Genomic DNA, 22,329 nt, shown 5'->3' with positions numbered 1-22,329 from the left:
AAAAATATAGAAATCCTGGATATTTAACAAAATATTCATTAAATATTTTTTTTCCTGAATATTACCTCTTTATTTAGCTTTAGAATCTTGTCCTGGCAGAGCCCCTGGATATGATTTTGTATTTATTGAGTACAATAGAATAATAAAAAAGAATTTAAACATGAGATTTGTAGTTAATGTCTAGGTTTGCGTCCCAGTCTGGAGTATAAAAACTGTGTGGCTGTAGCTTCTCTGAATCTCAGTTTCTACACACATAGAATAGAAATAATAATTAGTGCTAAAATGAAGCACAAATATAATTGTGTTATAGTAGATTATAAAGGCTCCACAAATGGCACATTCACATATATAGGATATTTACTTCCTTCTTTTTCTTTCTTTTTTTGTAGACTCTAAATACAAGGTATGTATGATTTGCCATTTTATTGTGAAAAGCAGCTTTCATTCTTTACCTGGAACATGGCAGCAATCATTCTCTAGTTAGATCTCAATGACTGAATTGCAAGGTGAACTGTGTTGGTGACTAACTCATTTTCTCTCACCTACAGCACCCTCTTTTCCCAAGATCAAGCAATTTTCCTGTGTAATGAACTGCATCTGCTATCAAGTGGCCTGGAAATTAACAGGTCCAAAGCATCTTCCAATTTCTTGTTTCCTATTTGGTGTCATGATGTCTTTTGCTGCTACATCACTGATCTATGTTTTCTAAGGCTATACAAAGGAAAAACACAAAAATGAATGGGACTACAGAACAATTTTATATATGGGGAAAGGCTTCAATCAATTTTAAATTATTCGGGGGATGGTTTTCCAGCCAATGAGTTGTCAAATTCTTTGCATCAAACCCTTCTGTCTGGTTGATAGCCTTTTGGTCAGTTGGTGCAGACTAGCAATGGAGGAAGGGCAGATGCGTGAAGGGATATGCTTTAGAACCAACATCAACAGCCAAAAGTGGATAGTGGTGCTTGATTTATGGCCATAATATACCCAATTTTTGGATTAGGTGAGTTTAATGGAGGACAAAAATGTATGTTAACTAGGTAATAAGGAAAAAAAAATAATAAATTCAAGCTATACCTTTTCTTATTTACTATGACTTCAATAGACAGAAAGTAAAATGAAAAAGGGAAGAACTATAACACATTCATTTGATCATCTTAAAAGATTAATTATATTTTTTTATAAGGTCAATGTTTTTAATCTTTCTTTTAGAAGACAATATCTGGAAAACAACTTCTACTATTTCTGCTATTTATAAAGTTTATGCTAAACATTTGATGTTTTATATTCATATATTATTTTTGGCATTTACTATAAATGCCACCAGCTAGCTAATGCAAATATCATCCAGAAAAATCTTCTATATTTTTATGATATTATTTGAATAAAATAAAACATAAGTATTTATCGGTGACTTTACCAATCAAAAACACAGTTTTGAATGGGTAGCTTCAGGAAATAATTTGAGCTGCTAAAGAGAAAATATACTTGTCTAGTGACAGTAATTCAATGTATATAAATGACTAAATTCTACAACTATTTACAGCACTAAAGTAGTATATTAGTTGCAAGTAATAGCAAAACATGTTGAATGATGCTTATTCAAAATGAGTATGCTTTATATACTATTTTAACTTGGAATGACTTTACCTATAACAAAAACATGATTACTGAAGGTGAAACAACATAGTTATCTAAACCTATATAGCAATAATATAAAGCAATATCAAAGCTAGGAATAAATAATTTGTCTCTTTGTGGGTTTCTTGATAATATGTAGCAACATCATTTAAAATACTCTAGAAAAAAACATGATTAAATTCAATTGCTTTGGACAGTTAATAGAATACTTTGGCCAAAGCTTAGGCAGATCATTTCAGAGACAAAACTGGCCGTAAAGCCAAAGCAGTCCTTGCAAAAACCTTCAGAAAGAAAAAGCAAATACTTTAGAAAACCATATCAGGGTGAATTTAACATGATAGTTAAATATTTGATATACTATTTCATTTCAGACCTCTTTTCACTCTGCCTTTTGTATCTACCGTTTTTGGCATTTTCACTGTTTAAAAGCACCTCCACCAGAGGGTGAGCAAGAGAAAGGAAATAAAAACAAATTAACCAATTCAATTTATGCTACTGAGTGGATTAACATTAGAGAGGCTCTAATAAATTCCAAAAGACCTAATTATACAAAATTCATTAATACTTGATTTGAAAAAGGACTTTTATATTAACATAGCAGACTAATACATCAAAACTTTAAAATTCTGTGTTTTACAGTTTTCAAAATAACTTCACCATGCATCATCTCATGTGACTCTCACCAAAACCCTGAATATATAGGGAAGGTGCTTTTATTCTGCAGAGAAAAAATTCTGGCTCAGAGAAGTTAAGTGATTTGCCCAAGCTTTTCAGACCCACCAGCCACTCCATGGGAGGAAAGATCTTTAAAGATTACAGCCTAGGAAACGCTATGGGGCAGTTCTACTCTGTCATACAGGAATGTTATGAGTTGGAATCGCTTCGACAGCACACAACAAAAACTGTGTTAAGTATGGACTCTCAGATCTTTTTTATTCACCTATTTGTTTACTTTTTGCTAATATTAAAACAGTTTTCCATTTCCTGAGTGTCCTTTGCCAGGTGAATGCAATCTAAACAAGATCACGAAAAGCCATCTGAAATTGAGACTTTATCACAGAAAATCATCAAAATGGAAAACTGGCAAAAATTGTATGGTTTGGGTGTGGATCAAAAGTAAAAATCCTGGCTAACAGAAGATTGGTAATTCTGTTTTATCATGCTTTACCTCTGCTCATTAGCAGGGCTGAGAGTTGACTGTATCTCTGTATCATACAGTTTTTGATGGAGTCACTTTATCACAATTTTGAATATTTCAGTCTAATTTACAAGCACCATTAGTGGGTAACCTTACACTCAAAAAGGTCTTAAAGAGTATTATCTAGCCCTTTGGGTCCATTTAAAAAAAAGTGTTATTTTATTTCAAATAGATAAATTTGATCATTACAAAATTCAAAAGTTAGGGAGATTTCCAGTACAGTCTTTCTCTCCCTTGTACTTCAGTCTCCCAGCTCCTCACACTAAAGGCAAACATTGCTGCCGATTTCTCATGCGTCCTTTCACAGATAAGCTATGCAGTTACAAATACACATATGTATAAATATGTTTGTATGTTGTTGTTAGGTGCCATCCAGTCAGTTCTGAATCATAGAGACCACATGTACAACATAGCATAACATTGCCTGGTCCTGCTTCATCTTCACAATTGTTGCTATGCTTGAGCCCATCGTTGCAGCCAGTGTGTGAATTCTTCTCCTTGAGGGTCTTCCTCTCTTTCGCTGACCCTCTACTGTACCAAGCATGATGTCCTTCTCCAGGGACTGGTCTCTCCTGAAAACATGTCCAAAGTAAATGAGATGAAGTCTCACCACTCTCACTTCTAAGGAACATTCTGGCTGTACTTCTTCCAAGACAAACTGTTCATTTTTTGGCAGTCCACGGTACATTTACTATACTTTGCCAACACCATAATTCAAAGGCATCAATTCCTCTTCAGTCTTCCTTATTCATTGTCCAGCTTTTGCATGCATAAGAAGCAACTGAAAATAATATGGCTTGAGTCAGGCACACCTTAGTCCTCAAGGTGACATCTTTGCCTTTTAACACTTTAAAGAGGTCCTTTGCTGCAGATTTGCCCAGTGCAATACCTTGTTTGATTTCTCTACTTCTGCTTCCATGGATGTTGATTATGGATCGAAGTAAAATGAAATCTTTGACTTCATTATTTTCTCCATTTATCATGATGTTGCTTATTGGTCCAGTTGTGAGGATTTTTTTCATTGTGTTGAGGTATAATACATACTGAACGCTATAGCTTTTGATCTTCATCACAAAGTCCTTCAAGTCCTCCTCCCTTTCTGTAAGCAATGTTGTGTCACCTGCATAACACAGGGTGTTGAGTCTTCCTCCAATTCTGATGCCATGTTCTTCTTCGTGGAGTTCAACTTCTTGGATTATTTGCTCAATGTGCAGACTGAATAAATATGGTGAAAGGACACAACCCTGACGCACACTTTTCCTGATTTTAAAACATGCAGTATCCCCTTGTTCTTTTCAAACAACTGTACAAGTTCCTCATGAGCACAATTAAGTGTTCTGGAATTTCCATTACTCTTAATCTTAACCATAATTTGGTATGATCCACACAATCTAATGCCTTTGCATAGTCAATAAAACACAAGTAAACATTTTTCTGGTATTCTCTGCTTTCAGCCAAGATCCATCTGACATTAGCAATGATATCCCTAGGTCCACGTCCTCTTCTGAATCTAGCTTGAATTTCTGGCAGTTCCCTTTCAATGTACTGCTGAAAATGTTTTTGAATTATCTTCAGCAAAATTTTACTTGTGTATGATATTAATGATATTTTTTCAAGTAATTTCTGCATTCTGTTGGATCATGTTTCTTTGGAATGGATGCAAATATGGATCTTTTCCACTTTTTAACCAGGAAGCTGTCTTCCAAGTTTATTGGCATAGACAAGTGAGCACCTCCAGCACTGCATCTGTTTGTTGAAACATCTCAATTGGTATTCCGTCAATTCTTGCTGCCCTTGTTTTTTGTCAATACCTACAGTGCAGCTTGGTAGACTTCTTCCTTCAGCACCATTGGTTCTTGGTCATATGCTACCTCCTGAGATGATTAAAGGTCGACCCAATTCTTTTTGGAACAGTGACTCTGTGTATTCCTCCCATCTTCTCTTGATGCTTCCTGCATTGTTCGATATTTTTCCCACAGAATTCTTCAAAATTGCAACTCGAGGTTTGAATTATTTCTTTAGTTCTTTCAGCTTGAGAAATGCTAAGCATGTTCTTCCCTTTTGGTTTTCTAATTCCAGGTCTTTGGACATTTCATTATAATACCTGACTTTTGTCATCTCAAGTCACCCTTTGAAATCTTCTGTTCAGCAATTTTACTTCATCGTTTCTTCTAGGCCCTTTAGTGGCTCTACATTCAAGGGCAAATTTCAGAGTCTCTTCTGACATCCATTTTGGTTTTTCTTCTCTGTCTTTTTAATCATCCTTTGCTTTCTTCATGTTTGATATCCTGATGTCATCCCACAATTCCTCTGGTCTTCAGGCATTACTGTTCAATGTGTCAAATTTATTCTTCAGATGGGCTCTAAATTCAGGTGGGATATACTCAAGGTCATATTTTGGCTCTCATGGACTTGTTTTAATTTTCTTTCACTTAAACTTGAACTTGCATATAAGCAATTGGTCTGTTCCACAGTCAGCCTTGTTCTGACTGATGATACACAGCTTCTCCATTGTCTCTTTCCATAGATGTAGTCGATTAGATTCCTGTGCTTTACATCTGGTGAGGTCCACGTGTACAGTCACCTTTATGTTGTTGAAAAGGGTATTTGTAACGAATAAGTCATTGGTCTTGCTAAATTCTATCATGAGACATCCAGTGTCATTCCTGTCACCAAGGCCATATTTTCCAACTACTGATCCTTCTTCTTTTCTAATTTTTCCATTCTAATCACCAGTGATTGTCAATGTACCATAATTCCATGTTTGATCAATTTCAGACTGCAGAAGTTGGTAAAAATCTTCAATTTCTTCATCTTTGGCATTAGGTGTGCCTCATAAATTTAAATCATAGCAATATTAACTGGTCTTTCTTGTAGACATATAGATATTATCCTATCACTGACAGCACTGTTATTTCAGGATAGATCTTGAAATGTTTTTTTAAACTATGAATGGGATGCCATTCCTCTTCAATTTGTCATTCCTGGCATAGTAGGCCATATGATTGTCTGACTCAGAATGGCTAATACCGGTCCATTTCAGCTCACTAATGCCTAGGATATTGATCTTTATGTGCTCCATTTTTGATGACTTTCAATTTTCTGAGATTCATACTTCCTACATTTCACCTTCTGATTATTAATGGATGTTTGCAGCTGTTTCTTCTCATTTTGAGTCATGCCATATCAGCAAATGAAGGTCCTGAAAGCTTTACTCCATCCACGTCATTAAAGTCAACTCTACTGCAAGGAGGCAGCTCTCATCAGTTGTATTTTGAGTGACTTCCAATCTGAGGGGCTCATCTTCTAGCACTATATCAGACAATGTTCTTCAGCTACTCATAAGGTTTTCACTGGCCAGTTTTTTCAGAAGTAGACTGCCAGGTCCTACTTTCAGGTCTGTCTTTATCTGGAAGCTCTGCTGAAACTTGTCCACCGTGGGTGACTCTGCTGGTATTTGAAATACCAGTTGCACAGCTTTTAGCATCACAGCAACAAGCAAGCTACCACAGTATGACAAACTGACAGACAAGTATGTGTGTGTGTATAAATATATATAAATATATATATTTACACATTTATATATCAAATGGTAGCAAGCTATACATACTGTTCTTCACCTTGCCTTTTAAACTGACGATATTCTCTTTGAAAGCTTCCCAGATTGGCGGCTTCATTCTTTATAAATAGCCATATACTATTCCTCGGAAATCCTTTGGATTACTTTCCAATTTATTTGATAGTCAAATATAGTTACTCAAGAGTTTCAAGATTGCTAACCTTTGCTAGCATATAAAAAGGATCCTTACAATTAACTCATTCTTTTTAAAAGAGCAAGAATTTGAAACTTAAAAAAAAAACAACCTATAAATACTGCTATTTTATTGGGTATTTCTTCAATTTAAAAAATCCAGTGATAAGCTTACTTAGAATCCAACTGAAATACAAACTTTTTTTTTTTTTACTATTAAGGAATTTTTTTTTTTAAATACATGCTTTTTGTAATGCTGGGTATAAGAGACCTTGACCAGGTCTCAAAATATAGAGCTGGAATGACCATTGCTTTAACCCAGTATGGAATTTACCACATATTTATATATGTTCTTGATTAGTCCATTTAAATGCTTTCCCACACATTCTAAAATGTTGAGTAATTCACATGTTTTCAGTCAGTGCGAATAAGCTACCAATTTTCAAAAAACTTTAGTCATGGAGAAAAAAATTCTCATACATTTCTAGTGACACCATATGTTGGTATAATCCTTTTCAAAAGTAAGCTGACAACTTATTTAGAAAGACACAGCCATGTTCATTCCCACTAATTTCCATTTTGAGAATATTGTGCCAGCAAACGCTACAAAAACAGTATCATAAGAGTGTTCATTCTTCAAAATGAAAAAAAAAAAAATTGGAAGTGATTTAACTGTTCAACAATATGTAACTGACTTAGTAAATTATACTATATCAATTTGAAGGAACATTACAGTCAAGTAAAAAAGGACAAGAATAAAAGCTATGCACCTATACAGGAAAATGCGTGATATGTTCAGTGAAAACAGTGTAATACTAAATTATATGTAGTTTCATATGTATATGGCAAAAACTAGACATTATTATAACAATAAAAACCATAAACGCAAAAAAAAGTGAATAAAAATAATACTGGCATTACGGGGTGAGAATAGGAATGATTGCCTTTTTATTCTAAGCTGTGTATAATGTTGTAGAAGACACGTTTGAATTCTACCAATACCTCTTCTCTGAGACATTACCACCATCATGCACTGCAGAAGGCCTTAGAAGAAAATGAAACAGATGCAGAGAGATCCAGAGGTAATAAATGAAGAGGTGCTGCCTGCATATCTAAAGGTCTTCCAATTCTCTTGTAAGACCTGGCTACTGGTGCAGTGGTTAAGCAGTCTGCTGCTAACCAAAAGGGAGGTGGCTTGAACTCACTCATCACTCCCGCGGGAGAAAAGTGTGGCAGTCTGCTTCTCTACGTGTACAGCCTGGAAACCCTAACGGCCAGTTCTACTCTGTCCTATTGGTCCACTGAGTCAGAATTGGCTTGACAGCAGTGGGTTTTTTTGGTTATGAAAAAAAAAAATTATGTCCTTATTATAAATATATCTTTTTGCTTGGAGAAGTATGAATTGCTGCATGTTACATACAAACCAAGAAACACAACTAAGACAGTTTTTATATTTCCATAATAATTTTTATTTATATTAATAATTATAATGATTACTTATTGGGTAGATAGTTCTTAATATATTTAGTGTAAGCCAACTGTATTTCTAGATAATAACAAATATTCCAACTATTAAACAAAATGTCAACATCACCTCTTCTTTTTACCCTTGAATTAGGACTGTCCCACCTTTACCTGAAGTGACATTTTCAGGGATAAAAATTATTTTATCCTTTAGCTTTAGTCAGAAAGGTACTGCATGGGAATTCTGGTGGATTATGCCCTTAATACTTGATTCTAATCTTTGCCTGAGAATTTACTTCTGTTGTTGTTCTGTTGTTTTTACTACTTATCATCTACTGTTTACCATGTGCCGTGTATTATGTAAAACATTTAATATACAATATCTTATTTGCTCTTTACAAAACGCCTGTGACTGAATGAATCACAAGTGGTAGGAACTTCCCCTCTTGTCCAAAATTACTGGGATGAGGAGAAGAGACAGATGTAAAAATTATAGTAAAAGTGATAAATGCTACAACAGCGCTATGAAGTATGCGAGGGAATTACTAGCTTTGTGGGGCTGGTTGTCTAATTCCCAAGAACTGTGATATACTTGGAGAAGTGCTGAGATAATCTGAAGTCCAGGGAAAGAAAATTAATCTGCCTTCTTGGAAATATGTTAAAGTAATCTAGAAGACAGCCGGATATGAATGGAGAGGATGTTGGCTTATGTGTGTTAACCCCAAAACCCACCCAGTGCCATCGATATGTGTGTTAGGCTATAGTAAACAGCAGTGGGAAAAAGCAGCAAATTTCAAAGGATATATTGGAGACTTCTGTTTTATATTGATTCATTCTTCATCGAGTTTTGAGGACCTGCCATGTTCATGGCACTATTAGGAGCCAGACAGAGCACCACAAGAATATATAGCCTGAGTAATTTTATTAATACTATAAATACAGGAAATGCTAATTATGCTTTATATTGCAGAATTTTTAAGAGCAGTACTACACTAGTCATTGCTATAATCTGAAAACATTATTCTTTATCTGTGCTTCCTGTGAATAGCCACGTCTTGTATTTCTGCTGTTTTTCCTTGCTGAGTTATTCCTTTTGAAATGATTATTCAAAAGAAAAAAAATTACTTTTTCGATTCTCTTAATGCTTGTTCTGCTCACTTTTTCTTTTCCCTCGTGGAACATATAACATGGACACTCCTACTTAAAACCCTTTCATGGCTAAAACTGCTTCCAATATAAGGTCCCAGATCCTTAGCATGGCCTTTCATATGACCTGGTTCCTGGTTACCTACCTGGACGGCTTGTCTGTTAATTATGTATATCCTTTTTATTCAATGTTTTACTTCTTTCAGATTCTATTCTCTCATTTGTAGCTTTTTCATTATGCTGTGCCCTTTGCTTTTGACACTCTTTCCCCTTATTCTTCCCCTGAAAAATCCCATCACTTATCCAACAAAGACTTCCTTGATTCCAGAAAATCTTAGATCCCTCTCCTACATACACCATACCTCCTTGATGTTTGTGTAATAACCTCTTTGAAAATCTCTTTCTCCTGCAAGCCTGTAACTTCTTGAGGTCTAGGACTGCCCTAGGCATTTCCATAGCCCCATGCAGTGTCTGTTATATAGAATATGCTCAAAATATCAGTTGAATAAATGAAACAATGAATAATTATTACAACTTCTACATGGCACATCGCTAATGCTATATAAAGAGTAATTATCAACATACTATAAAGCTGCTTATCAATTAAAGATACAAATCAATAAAAACAAAAAATTTCTCAATCACAAAATTTGAAACTTGCATACTGTGATGAGTAGAATAATGACCCCCAAAGGCGTCCACATTCCTGTCCTCAGTGCTGTGAATGGTTATTCAGGAAAGGGAGATTAAGGTTGTAGACGGAATTGAGGTTGCTCATCAGTTGACCTTGAGATGAAGCCATATCATGAATTATCTGAGTGAGCCCAATTTAATCATAAGGGCCCATATAAATGGAAGAGGGAGGCATAAGAAAAAGAACCAAAGAGACAGCAGCATAAGAAAGACTCGTGATATTCCTGGCTTTGAAGACAGAAGAAGGGGGTCACGAGCCAAGGGAGGCCTCTAAAATCTGGAAAGACAAACGGATTCCCCCCTACAGCCTCAGGAAGGAACCCAACCCTGCAAAAACCTTGATTTTAGCCCAGTGGTACCCATTTTGGACTTCCAATCTCCAGAACTGTAAGAAAATTAATTTGTATGGTTTTAAGTTATTAAATTTGTGGTAATTTGTTAAGTAGCAATAGGAAACTAAAACATATACCCACTTTGAACATGATTAACTTTAGCTGCATATGACAGAAAATCTAAGATAATGGTGGCCTAAACGAGAGAACTTTTTTTCTCTCTTTATAAAAGGACTACATAGACATCTACAGACATGAAGTCCAGGGCTGGTATTGGTGTTCCTCACTGTCAAGGAACTCGGGCTCCTTCAATCTTGTTGCTCTGCCTTCCTTAAGGAGCTCAAGCCATTAGGACTGATTCCAACTACCAGGGAGAAGAAAAGAAAGAATGGTAGATCATTTCTTTTTGAAGGACCTCCTTGAAGTTACACATACCACTTTGCCTTATATTTTAGCAAGTAATGTGCCCACACATATAACGCACATAGCACACCTAGGAAAATAATGCACAAGTAGATTGCATGGTTGACAAAAAACGTATAATGAGCATGTTATTTTTGTAAAAAATATGGTATATATCACCGGCCAGAACTGCGTAGCACAGAAGCACCTAGGTACATGGAAGGAAGTTGGGAAATAGAGTCATTATTTCAAGTGGCCATGTGATAAGACTAGAGGGTTCTATTATTAAGAAAGAAGAGGAAGAAAGATATTTCCCTAAAATAGTGGGGACAAATTGCTACTATAACCACATTAATACTGTAGTATTATGATTTTTTTTCTTCTCTCATTGATTTAAGTATGTAAAAGTAGTCTCACCTAGATTTTGGATCAGTGACGGCAGGAGTTCATCCCACAGTTATTGAATAAATACTCTGTAATAGAGTGCTTGAGACATTTCTAAGTATTTGCCAGACTCTGCATGCACACTCATTAGAGCCTCATTAGAACTTGAGTATATACACGCATTCAACAAATAACATAAGATTTATATCACATTCAAACTTTGGTGTTTTGTAATTACTGGAAATAGTAGAATTCTTGGTTGATAAGAAATAAGGTTAAAAAATACTTTTTATTTCTATGCGTGCATTAGTCAAGGGCCTGACAGGACACAGACGGACAATCAAAGGGTTAACTGAAGAGGTTAATGAAGAAACTATTTACAGGGTGTGGGCAGGCTTTAAGGGAGCAAATAAGGGATGATGAAGTACCCAGAGACTAGCAAGAGCATACAACCATTACCATCTCCAGGCCTGAGGGAATAAAGAGAAGCAGCAGAGTTTCTGGATCCTGGCAAGACTTACAGCCATAGAACAGGGGGGTCTGACAGGAGCCATGGCTTTAGGTAAAGGCACACAGCTACTGCAAAAAACCACAGCCAAGGAGGAGGAAATGTGGGGATAATGGAATAAATACTGTGACCCTCTTTCTTCCCTTACTCTTATCATTTGACATGCCTCCAAATTGGCTGAAACCAAACAGAAACCAGACAGCAAAGGAGCCTGGGTGATGTGGTCCATAGAGGTTAGCCTCTCAGAGGCTGGAAAGGTAGAGAATGGACTTTGAGAGAGAGAACAGCCAGCATAATATGAAAAATCAAAGCATTTTACAGAATTGGAACGATTCAAAAGACTTTTGGGGGAAAAAAGTGGGGGCGGGGGCGGGGAGGGAAAAAGGGTAGTTAATCCGAGAAAGCTGTGTGGAGCCCAGGACAAAGAAAAATGGAGGAAGAGAATGATTACAATGTAAAACAGTAGGGAGATGTACAACATCTGATCTATGTATACAAGTTGGGTCAAGGGAGTGAGCAAGGAAATAGACAGGAGGTGAAGGATGAGAATGGTCTGACCAGGTATCGTATATTGTGGAGATAACCGTGTAGACTATTTCTTATTGCCAACTTTTTCACTTGAGTTTAGCACAATGGTAGGATAGGGAAAACCTGTTACTGACAGTAAATATTTTAAACACATATACTCCAAAGGTTGAACAGTGGCGGTTACTGTAACTGAGGGTCTGTAGAATACAGCAGGCCAGGACAGGAGGTCAAAGAAATAGACATACTCTGTAACAGAGCTGGTTAACTGCTAAAAGTCAACATGCCATAGCAAAGAAATATATGGAGACAAATGGGAAAAAAAGCAGTAGAAACCAGATATTAGACCCCTAATATCATGGTCAATACTTAAAATTCACTCTAATTCCAAATATGCACATGTTGTTCTTTCCCTAGTAAAAATTACCTACCTATACTTGGAAGAAGTACAGCCAGAATGTTCATTAGAAGCAAGGATGGCAAGACTTGATCTCAAACACTTTGAACACGTAATCAGAAGGGACCAGTTCCTGGAAGACATTGTGCTTGGTAGGCTACAGGGTCAACAAAACAGAGTAAGACCCTCAAAAAGATGGATTGACACAGCAGCTGCAACAATGGGCTCAAGCATTAACAACGATTGTGAGGATGGCGCAGGACCGGGCAGTGTTTCGTTTTGTTATACATAGGGTAGCTATGAGTTGAAACCGACTTGACGACACCTAACAACAGCAACACACTTACGAGTTTAAGAAAAAAATTTTATTCATGTTTATAAGTAATACCAATAATAGAAACGGTATCTTCTGTGGAGGCAACCTTTGAAAGGAATCCGTTTTAATTACTGTGATTTTATGGAAAAGATTAGTTTTACTTTTGAATATTCACTGTCATCCTATAAACATCGCTATATAGTTACATCTATATCTCTCTATGTTAGACAGGTTCCTGAAAAATGCCCCTCCCCCCATAAAAGCTCGCTCCACACATTAGCTTTGCATTGACGTCTATTAAAAACAGGAGCCTTATTCCCCAGAGAGGGAAAACCATTTTGCGGTGCTGGTGTGACATGTAATAAAATCACATGTAACCAAAACCAAGCCCAAGCACATTGCCATTGTGTAAATTCAAAATCACATGTAGGTTTGGGAAAAATATTTGTCCCTATTACCATGTCCCGGAGGCTTTATGAGAAAAGTTGGTGTGGGTCCTGAGGACTACCGCTGGCTCTGGATCACCGCAGAGTCATGTTTCCTTCCTGACTCAGTGGCTGCAGCAGTAAAATGACCATTGCCATGTTTGTCCCATTGTGAATCACATATTCAGAGTCACTATTAGGCCATGGAATAGCTTTCACGCACACACACACACACAAAAAAAAAAAACCACCAAAAGCATGCTGTCGAGTCAATTCTGACTCATACTTTGAAGGATTAACATGTATTAAATTTATTCCTTTTCTTCAAAGCTCTGTGATTAAAATTACATATTGAATTGAGGAGCGGCTCAAACTTATTCTTGCATGAACTATAACCAATTATTTTGATGAAGATCACAGAATCAAAACTACACTTCTCAGATGTGTTCGGGAAGTGAGGTACGTAGAAAGCATATATTCAGTATGGAACACAGAGATGTATCAACATTTTAAACTTAAAATAACTTTGTCAAAATTTATCCTAGTTTTATGTATGATTCTTATATGGAGAGCAAATAGCAAGCACATAGAATTTATGAAAAATTAATAGAAAAAACTCAATATTGAAAATATTCTACCTGTTTATATTTTTTCCTGTAAATTTGGAAAAGATTAGAGAAATTTATTTTTGGCATATTATTTCTCCTTCAGCACACGCAATACCAGTACTTTTTTGAGGTAGAGTTCGAAAACCAGTATATTACAGTATATATCTGTAGCTATAAAGCTCCACACATTAACATTTCATTGACTCCTATTAAGTATGGTATATATTAAGTATATATTGTATGATGGTACTGAAATTATTAAAAATCAACAATGCAGGACACATGCTAAACTCTTACCAGTACCTCTCCCAGTTTCATTTAGATAAACTCAAATCTTAATAAATTTGTTCCTTTTCTAAATTGATTCTAGTTTTTCCAATTCTTAAGTTATATTTAAGAGATAAGCAACCATCACCCATGCATCAGGTTTACAGCAGCAACTTATTAAGATTACTTTTGTCTGCTTCTTTCCAGTTTAGATTTCAATAATGTTACAAACATCACAGTAAATGAAGTGCACTAATAAACTACTCAATTTATTATATAATTACCAGAGGATTTTATAAAATTCAGATTTTGTATTAAAATATTTGGGTATCAAGAATATTGCAGAGTTAATCATTTGGAGAAAATTATTATGGAGAAACTAAAATCAAGAGTAATTAGTTTGGAAATAAGGCAGGATATAAATGACAGTAAACAACTTTCACACCCAGGATTTCAACTATTCCTAAGAACTAATGGGATGAAAGGCAGATACACAACTCCCACTTTTATAGCCAAGAATGGCCTCTGAAAATATCAACAATGTTAATTTACTTAAGAAATATTTATTTTTTATGTGTCTAAGTGGAAACCCTGGTGGCTTAGTGGTTAAGTGCTACAGCTGCTAACCAAGAGGTCAGCAGTTCGAATCTTCCAGGCACTCCTTGGAAACTCTACAGGGCAGTTCTGCTCTGTTCTATAGGGTCACTATGAGTCGGAATTGACTAGACGGCAGTGGGTTTGGTTTATGTGCCTAAGTGCTCTGCTAGGTTTTGGAAGGCACAGAAATTAACAAGTAAAAAAAAAAAGTACCTAACTACATGAAGTTTGGCCCAAAATAACTATGCCAGTAATCACTAAAGGGAGAAAAATGACTTCCACTCTTACTGCCCATCCATGTTGTCTCTTTATGATTTCAAGGTGAGGATGAACACAGAAGGAAGTTTAGTAGAGGTGAAGAGAAAATAGCATGCGTGATACTTCATAAGTTTAAGGGTAGGTAAAATGTGTGCTAGAGTTAGAAAATATTTTTCTTTCTGAGCAGAAATTAAGATAGCGTTAAAAAAAAGTATGGAGTAGAAAATTGGTGGTGAAAGGCTATGACCTGATTCAGAAGGTATTTGAAGAACACTATGTATTTCTTAAAAGACGAGTAAAAATTACCACTGAATTGTGCAAAACAAGGACACCATTTCAACATGCATGAATTTTAGGTAATATGGTATTGGGCAAAGCAAAGATTGCCTGTACTTAGAATGATCATTAAGAATAATGATCTAATTTCAAGGCTGGTGATGAGAGTAGGTACATATAGTAAGATAATATTTACAGTCACATTTCATGCACCAATAAATAATGCATTCACTTCTCAAAATGTCAAAGCAAATGTGGGAAAGAAAATTTTCATCTATTTTCAGGATTCAACTTTCTAATTTTAAATTTCCAGACGTTAGCTACAAATTTATTTCTTGAAAGCGTTGAAGAGGTTATTAATGAATCTTCTAAAATTCGGCAGGATGTCTAAATGTTAATTTTAACATAATCGAGAATTCTTCCATAAAAAAAATTTTTTTAGGTATGGCAAAAATTACAGGTATAATTTATTGACCACCTACTAAGTGCCAGTACTGCCCTAGGTGATTTACTATTTATAACTAACATTTGTAACCATAGTATTTCAAATCTCAGCTTGCTTATTTCATAAAGTTGATCCCAAAAACATTTCCTCATTTGAAAGGGGGAGGGGAAAAAAAGAGGAAAGCTAAATCCTATTGAATCTGTAAAGATTTTGTTTGTATTTCTCATGTTATCTATAAGATCTTTCAGAAATCCCAAACTTGTACAAAGTTTAGGCTTTAATAGAAGATTAGCAATCTCTTAGTCTCACAAACCATTTTTGTCAGTGTTTCTTAACTTAAGGCCCTAAGTAGTGATAACTTCCCATTTGGGTAGTGAATCACGGTATGATAATACCTAACTAAACTTGAAGCCTGCAATCCCTCAGTCTACCCTGAGGGGAAAGCAGGGAGGAGGACCGAGAGAGGCGAGTGGGCGGGGGAGGCCGAGGTGACAGCAGGTGAGAGCCTGGTAAGGATGAGGAAGTGAGACTGGGGCCGTGTGGGTATTACTCATTCCGCTTTACTGCCAAGCTTGCTTGCAAGCGGAACTTCTTGCCTCTCTTTCGGTCCAGGCGAAGTTCAGTCTAACTGAAGTCACTTCCCATCCCGGTTCGCTGGGGGGAAAACCGTGTGTCCATGTCAGGGAAAGGAGTCTGAGCTGCAGGGTCAGGTAGCCTTTCTGGTGACGCTGCGAGTCCTCACCGTCAGAGGCTGAGCTTCCCAAATCCGTCCCTCATCGTTTCCCGAACCTGCCCTTGAACTAATCATGGGAACTTCCCGCGTACAGTTCTTTATTGGCCCGGGGTGCGCGGAGGAGACCAGCAGGGCGTGGGTGCGGAGGCTAACCTTCAGGAAGAGGGAGGACAGGTTACTCAGGACACTCCTAGGAGCAGATCTGAGGGTACAGGGTCCGGAGGAGAATTAGCCAGACGCGTACGTGCCCCACCAGCCGTGACGGGTGTGGCCAGCTCAGAGGGAGAGAGCCACTGAGCCCCCCACTTTACCTTTCTCATTCTGACAGCCTGCGACCCAACCTCCCCCCTCGTCCCCGCCATTCGACAACACCTGAGGAAAACTTTTCTCTCTTGCCTCAATTCAAACTCAGCAGCGTCTACGGTTGCCGCAAACCGTCCTCTCCCTAGCAACAAGGTTCCGGCCGTAGAGCGAGCGCCCCTAGGTGTAAGGAAGGTGATGTCGTAAAACCGCGAGTGTCGTAAACCAGGTGCGGTGGGGAGGGGGGAGGGGTGGAGGCGGAGGGGTGGGGGGAAGGGGGAGGGAGGGGGAGGAGGTGACTCGAGCATTTAGACACAAGCGAGAGGATCATGGCGGATGGCCCCAGGTGTAAGCGCAGAAAGCAGGCGAACCCGCGGCGCAATAACGGTGAGTGGCGGAGGGGACCGGGGAGCGGCGGAGTCAGGGGGAGCCGGGCAGCCGGGGCGACCCGGGGGTGAGGGGGGCGAGCAGGGCTGGGGGCGGCCGGGGCAGGGACGGGCAAAGTGGAGTGGGAAAGTAGAAAGTAGTGCTCTCTGCCCCCCTCCGCTGCCGCCGCTGCCGGAGCCGCGCCGCGGCTGCTCGCTCTCCCTGAACCGTTATGTCTCTTACCTGGTCTCTCTCCGCCTAGCGGCTCCTGCCGCCCCTGCCTCCTCCCTGGACCGTTAGCCGCCGCCGCCGCCGCCGCATCCCCAGCGGCAGGGAGGGCGGCCGGGAGGCGGCGGGGCACTTTTCTGGTCCCGGGTGGAGCGGCTGTTGCTTCTTTTCGCACTTTTCCCCACTCTTTTCCCCCTCAGCGCCTCCCCTCTTCCCCCTCCTTCCCAGCCCCCCTCAGCGGTATTCTCCCTCAGCGCAGAGGCCCCCGGGAGCCGAGAACAAACTTGTTCCCGGCGCTGACCGTGGAAAGTGGCTTCCTCGCCCTGCGGCCCCGTCAGTGGCCGTCGCTCGGGCCCTGCGGCTCCGGTCGGACTGCCAGGGCGCCCGGCGGGCTACGGGGCGCGGCGCGGGGCGCGGGACGGGGCGGCCGCTGGTGCTCGCGCGAGTTTCTCGCTGCCCGCGGGCGCGTGTGTGTGTCCGTGTGCGCGTGTGTGCGCGGGCGCCAGGCTGTGCGCGCCGCGGCGGACCCGGCTCGGCCGGCGGCGGTAAAGTTGTGACCCGGGCGCGGCGCGCTCGCGGAATACGGATTAGAGGCGCGGGAGACGCGGGTCCCTAATCGCCCCTCCTCCCCCCGCACCTCCCTGCCACCCTGCCCTGTGGCACCCCTGCGCGGGAGCGGCCCGGACTAGGGGCTCCGCGCTGAGCCCCGCGAGTGAGAAGCTGGGTTTCCCAAGACCCAGGATGTCCACATTTTGTGGGGAGGTGATAGGGGCGGGAGAGGGAGATGGGGCAGGAACGGGCACCTACTTGCTGCTTCCTGGGAAACCTCTGGATGGCGGCTAGCTTGGCACCGGGGTGTGTTTGTGGAGTTGTTGTTACCTGGTCTTCGAGACAGGGAAGCACCACAGACAGATCCCCCCACCCCAGTGAGGACTTATTCTCCGCGCTGGGATGGGGTTTTGTGCGTACGCCTCTCTTTTTTCTCTTTCGGTTTTTGGGGGAAGTTGTTACCTGGGCCGGACGCACAGAGCACTGAAGCCGGATAATAGACCTTGGATGGCGCTCTCGGTCTCGGGTGGAAAGGAAGAGTGGGGGAGGGAGCAGACGGACCGACAGACGTACGTTTCTGCTGCTCTTGCTGCAGCTGCAGTGTTTATTGATTTGTGCTGATTTGTCGGGGAAACACACACCCCCTCTGCCTGGAGCGAGAGTTAAAAAAAAAGAGAGAGAGAGCCCCAAACATGTGGCTGTTGCACAGTCGCCTTTTCCAGTTTGGAGAGACGTTGTAAGTTGATTGTATTTCTGCTTATCTCGGTGGTGATTCTGTCCTTTCTCTGCCACTTGTTCAGCAGCGAAATGTCTGCTGATTTTTATTGTCTGGATAGTTCTTCTGGCGAGAGGGACGCGACTTTTCAGCTCGGGGGCGGCGGAGAGCGCCTGGGGTGAGGTGCCCCCAGCTCCGGTCGCCGCCTCTGTACCTGTTTGTATAATAATGGGCGGTAACGGCCCGCGGGCCTCTGCCCTGCCTGCCGGCTGCCGCCGAGTCTATATAAGGCATTACGCTTACATTTCGGACAGAGGGGCTTATTCTGGTTCCAGCGTTATTATTAAAGCGAGTTTAAGAGTGGGGAAATTAATGCTCATATAATGGGAAACGGAATCGCTGTATCGTCGAGAAAATAAGGAAATATGTGTTTAAGTAAAAACTCTCTCGCGCTCCCACCCCCCACCCCCAGCCCTCGCGCCTGCTCTTTTTCTCCCTCCCCTCTGGGATGCGAAACGCGAGGTTTTGTAACCTTTCCTGGCAATTTTAGATTTTGTGTGGGATTTCCTGTCTAGAAGCAGATACGAAGATTTTAAGCTGCTCCAAGATGTTTCCTTCCAATCGTAAACCTATATTTAATATATTTGAGCCGACATTAAAATCACTGCTTTAATGAATTTGTTATTTAAATAAACATTTACGTTTTAAAGACCTCTATTAGTTGTGATTTAAAGGTATATTTGGTATCTTCATTGTGGAGCGATGACTTGTTACAGCAAGGAGCGGTGCCTAGGCTGTTGCATTTTTAATTTCCTGTTTTAGCGTCAAATAGTGTGTGTTCTATATCGAGCTGTTGCCGCTGTTGCCGCTGTTGCTGATGTGGCTTTATGAAAGGTAAGTTGGTTTGGAAAGGGCTGTTGGCTTTTTACCTTATTTAAAATGTTGATCGCCAGAGAAAGGGGCTTTTCTTGTTGCTGACGACATGTGTGTGACATGTGAGTCTGAACCACCCAGCGTCTGTGCAGCTGCTGTAAACATGTTTACCTGAACAGGGAAGAATGGATTTTTCTCCTAAAGATCCCGTGATATGAATATTACACTCATAAGGCATATCAACAGATGACTTAAGGGAGAAAAGCTGTCCTGAAAGGTTCTTGAAATCAACAGGAAAAAGAGGCTCTTGATCGCTGCAGCAAATGGCAACTTGTGCAGGTAGAAAAAAGATGGTGTTTAGTTTTCTCCTGCATGTATGTCAGCCCCCTCCTGTCTGCTGCTTTCATTCTCAAGGGAGGGATTTATTTACCACGCTTGCTGTCAGTGTTTTTCCTTTGTGTTTAATATTAGAAAAACAGATTTGGGAGCTGTTTAGCACAAAACGTCTTGTCTGCAGTACGCATTACTCAGAAAACAAAAGGTGTTTAAGATAGTACTGTACTATACAGGTATCTTCCATTTTTGTCATTTTTGGCTTTATCCTTGTATTTTCTTTTTGTTCTCAAATGCATTCATCCATTGCTGACGATTTTAGCGATGTTATTTGATTTAGCCTTATATTTTGCAAATTAAAAATGAAGTTATATGCCATTGCGTTGTGAAACCTCAGAATAGATAGTGGTTAATATTTCTTAGCAACGCAATCATGTTTAAGTTGCAGGTGTTTATTTGAGAGGATTTCCTGGAAAATGTTAATCCTTAGATCTTTTTAATGAAGGCATAAGTGATGTGTACAGTAAGATATTCGTGGAGATACTTTATACTGATATTTATATGTAAATAACATTTTTGTTCATTTTGAAATAAGAAATGCAGATTTTATGCTAAGCCTCCAGTAAAATATTTTAACTTCCTTACTGGAATATATCTGCAGGGTAGAGTATTAATGGGAGTATCAAGTAATATAACCTGACATGAGTAAACCAGTAGAGCAAGGTTTGGTCAAAGCACCAAAGCTTATGCGGCAACTTTATGGTAATGATATTATCTATAAAAGAGTGGCATTCAGTTGCTTAAATTGATTTTTATTGTATATAATTTGATGCTTTCTTGTATTTAAAAACTCTCTCTTTTTTCATTTTCTGCTTTTACTCTCTGTGGTTTTCTTATTTTTTTGAGAAATGTACTCTAGTTACTAATGACTTACATGCTGATTAATTTGCTTTAGATGGAATGGCAGGTACATATCTTTCTGTCATTAGCACCATTCTCCCTGCTGTCTTTGGAAACCACCAGTAGAGGATGCTAACAAAAGTGACTGTTGGTACAGTAGTACCACAGGTCCATCTCTTGTGCTGATTGGGACCTTCAGTGTAATTCTGAGTTTTATTGCTATTTAAAACTAGCCTTGGGTAAATTAAGCATAAGCATTTTCTAGCCTGGTAAGACTAGAAAGAGGAATGTTTTATCTCAAACAACTTTATAAACTTACGCTTTTTAAACCTTGAATTTGAAATTGCTTTTTATTCAGTCTTGCTACTTTAGATCAGTTGTTTTACTGCTTTTTTTAAAGTTTTTTTTTTTTTTAGTGTCGTTAGGTTTAGGGAAGAAAATTTAATGATTGGCCCATATTTATTTTGCCTGTTTACTTTTTAATATCCCCTTTTTTTATTCATAGTGGGAGCACCAGAAATATATTTTTGACATTAAAAAATGTAAATATTTAAATGTGATAAGTAAAATTGTTAATTGATAATACTATGTAATTATTTTTCCATAACTTCTGTGGACTTGAAGCATAGATGGGTTGCCAGACAACTACTAAACAAGGTGTTAACCAGCTGTCAGTCACTCAGATATTTGTGATATTTAAGTTTTATCTTTTACTTCCCCTTCACGTTTCTTTCCTACTAATGGTCCTTCCTTATCCCACCTCGTTACTCAGGAGTCAGGTGGTATATAAATTTTAAATTTACCAGTTGTAAACTAAGGCACATAGGTTTGTTTTGAGGTTTTCAAGGCAGTGGAAAAATCTCTTTAGTTTAATTATTTTGTGGTTGTATTCAAATAATTTTAATTTTCAAACAAACTGCCAATTGATATAATTATATGTAAATAATTAAAAAAAAATTTTTTTTTTTTTTTAGGTAAGATTTAATGTATTTGGTTCTGCCTCTTTGGTTTGTGTACGTATAATTGTGTTAATACAGCTGTAAACTTTTGGAAGCCTTTCATTTAAGTGAAATGTTAGAAGTATTTATTTCCCTAATTATTTTTAATGGTGTTTCTATAAATGCAGCAACACCAGTACCATAATGCAATAGTCATACTCCTCTTGAATTAAGTAGGAATTACCTAAACTAATCTCGTAAGCCTGTGTAAATTTCTCATTTTAAGGAGTCATGGGTCTTCAAATATATATACGTATATGTATATGACTTGATGGCACTGCATGTATATGTATATATGTATGCATGTGTGTGTGTATATATAGCTAGTTTTAGATTTTCTGATAGGTGTTTCTGGAATTTGGTGTTCTCCTAATTCCTGAGAGCCTAGTAGTGAATAAGTGTGATTTACTTATTTTTTATGAGCTGAGGAGCTTTACCACAAAGCTGTAGCATGGAGCAAAACTTAAAAGTATCATATAAATGGAAAATACCAATCATTTAAGTCGATCCTGATATAAAAACGTGAAATATTTGGTTAATACTTTTTTCTTCCTTTCTCTAGTCCCTGCTATTTTTTAAATCCCATGCCTTCCTATGTTTGCAATTTTAGTAACTTTGAAGCATGGGATTAAAAAAAACTTCTATTGAATTGGGAATGATATTTTTAAAATAACAGCACAATTACTTTCATAGTTGCGTTT

At 38.8% G+C, this 22,329-nt stretch overlaps 1 protein-coding gene and 1 long non-coding RNA gene across 5 annotated transcripts in view; one reads left to right on the top strand and one right to left on the bottom strand.

Annotated features, from left to right (window-relative positions):
• The window catches only part of LOC126074880 (uncharacterized), a 96,530-nt gene extending 79,075 nt beyond the window's left edge, over positions 1 to 17,455 (bottom strand). Inside the window, exon 1 of the long non-coding RNA XR_007517035.1 lies at positions 17,276 to 17,455. This is a non-coding gene — a long non-coding RNA (uncharacterized LOC126074880). The remainder of the gene's footprint in view (positions 1 to 17,275) is intronic.
• Positions 16,974 to 22,329, top strand: part of ZEB1 (zinc finger E-box binding homeobox 1) — a 227,313-nt gene continuing 221,957 nt past the window's right edge. For 2 of the 4 annotated variants that reach the window (XM_049881695.1, XM_049881698.1), the window contains exon 1: positions 16,974 to 17,053. In XM_049881695.1, coding sequence (XP_049737652.1) covers positions 16,996 to 17,053 — 58 coding nt within the window. In that variant the 5' untranslated portion in view covers positions 16,974 to 16,995. Of the gene's footprint in view, positions 17,054 to 18,479; positions 18,546 to 22,329 lie in introns of those variants that run through there. The other 2 variants (XM_049881699.1, XM_049881700.1) reach the window with 2 other exon arrangements.

This window comes from Elephas maximus, chromosome 4, assembly GCF_024166365.1.
Source record: "Elephas maximus indicus isolate mEleMax1 chromosome 4, mEleMax1 primary haplotype, whole genome shotgun sequence".
Lineage (NCBI taxonomy): Eukaryota > Metazoa > Chordata > Mammalia > Proboscidea > Elephantidae > Elephas > Elephas maximus.
This window is presented reverse-complemented; position numbering and strand designations above follow the sequence as displayed.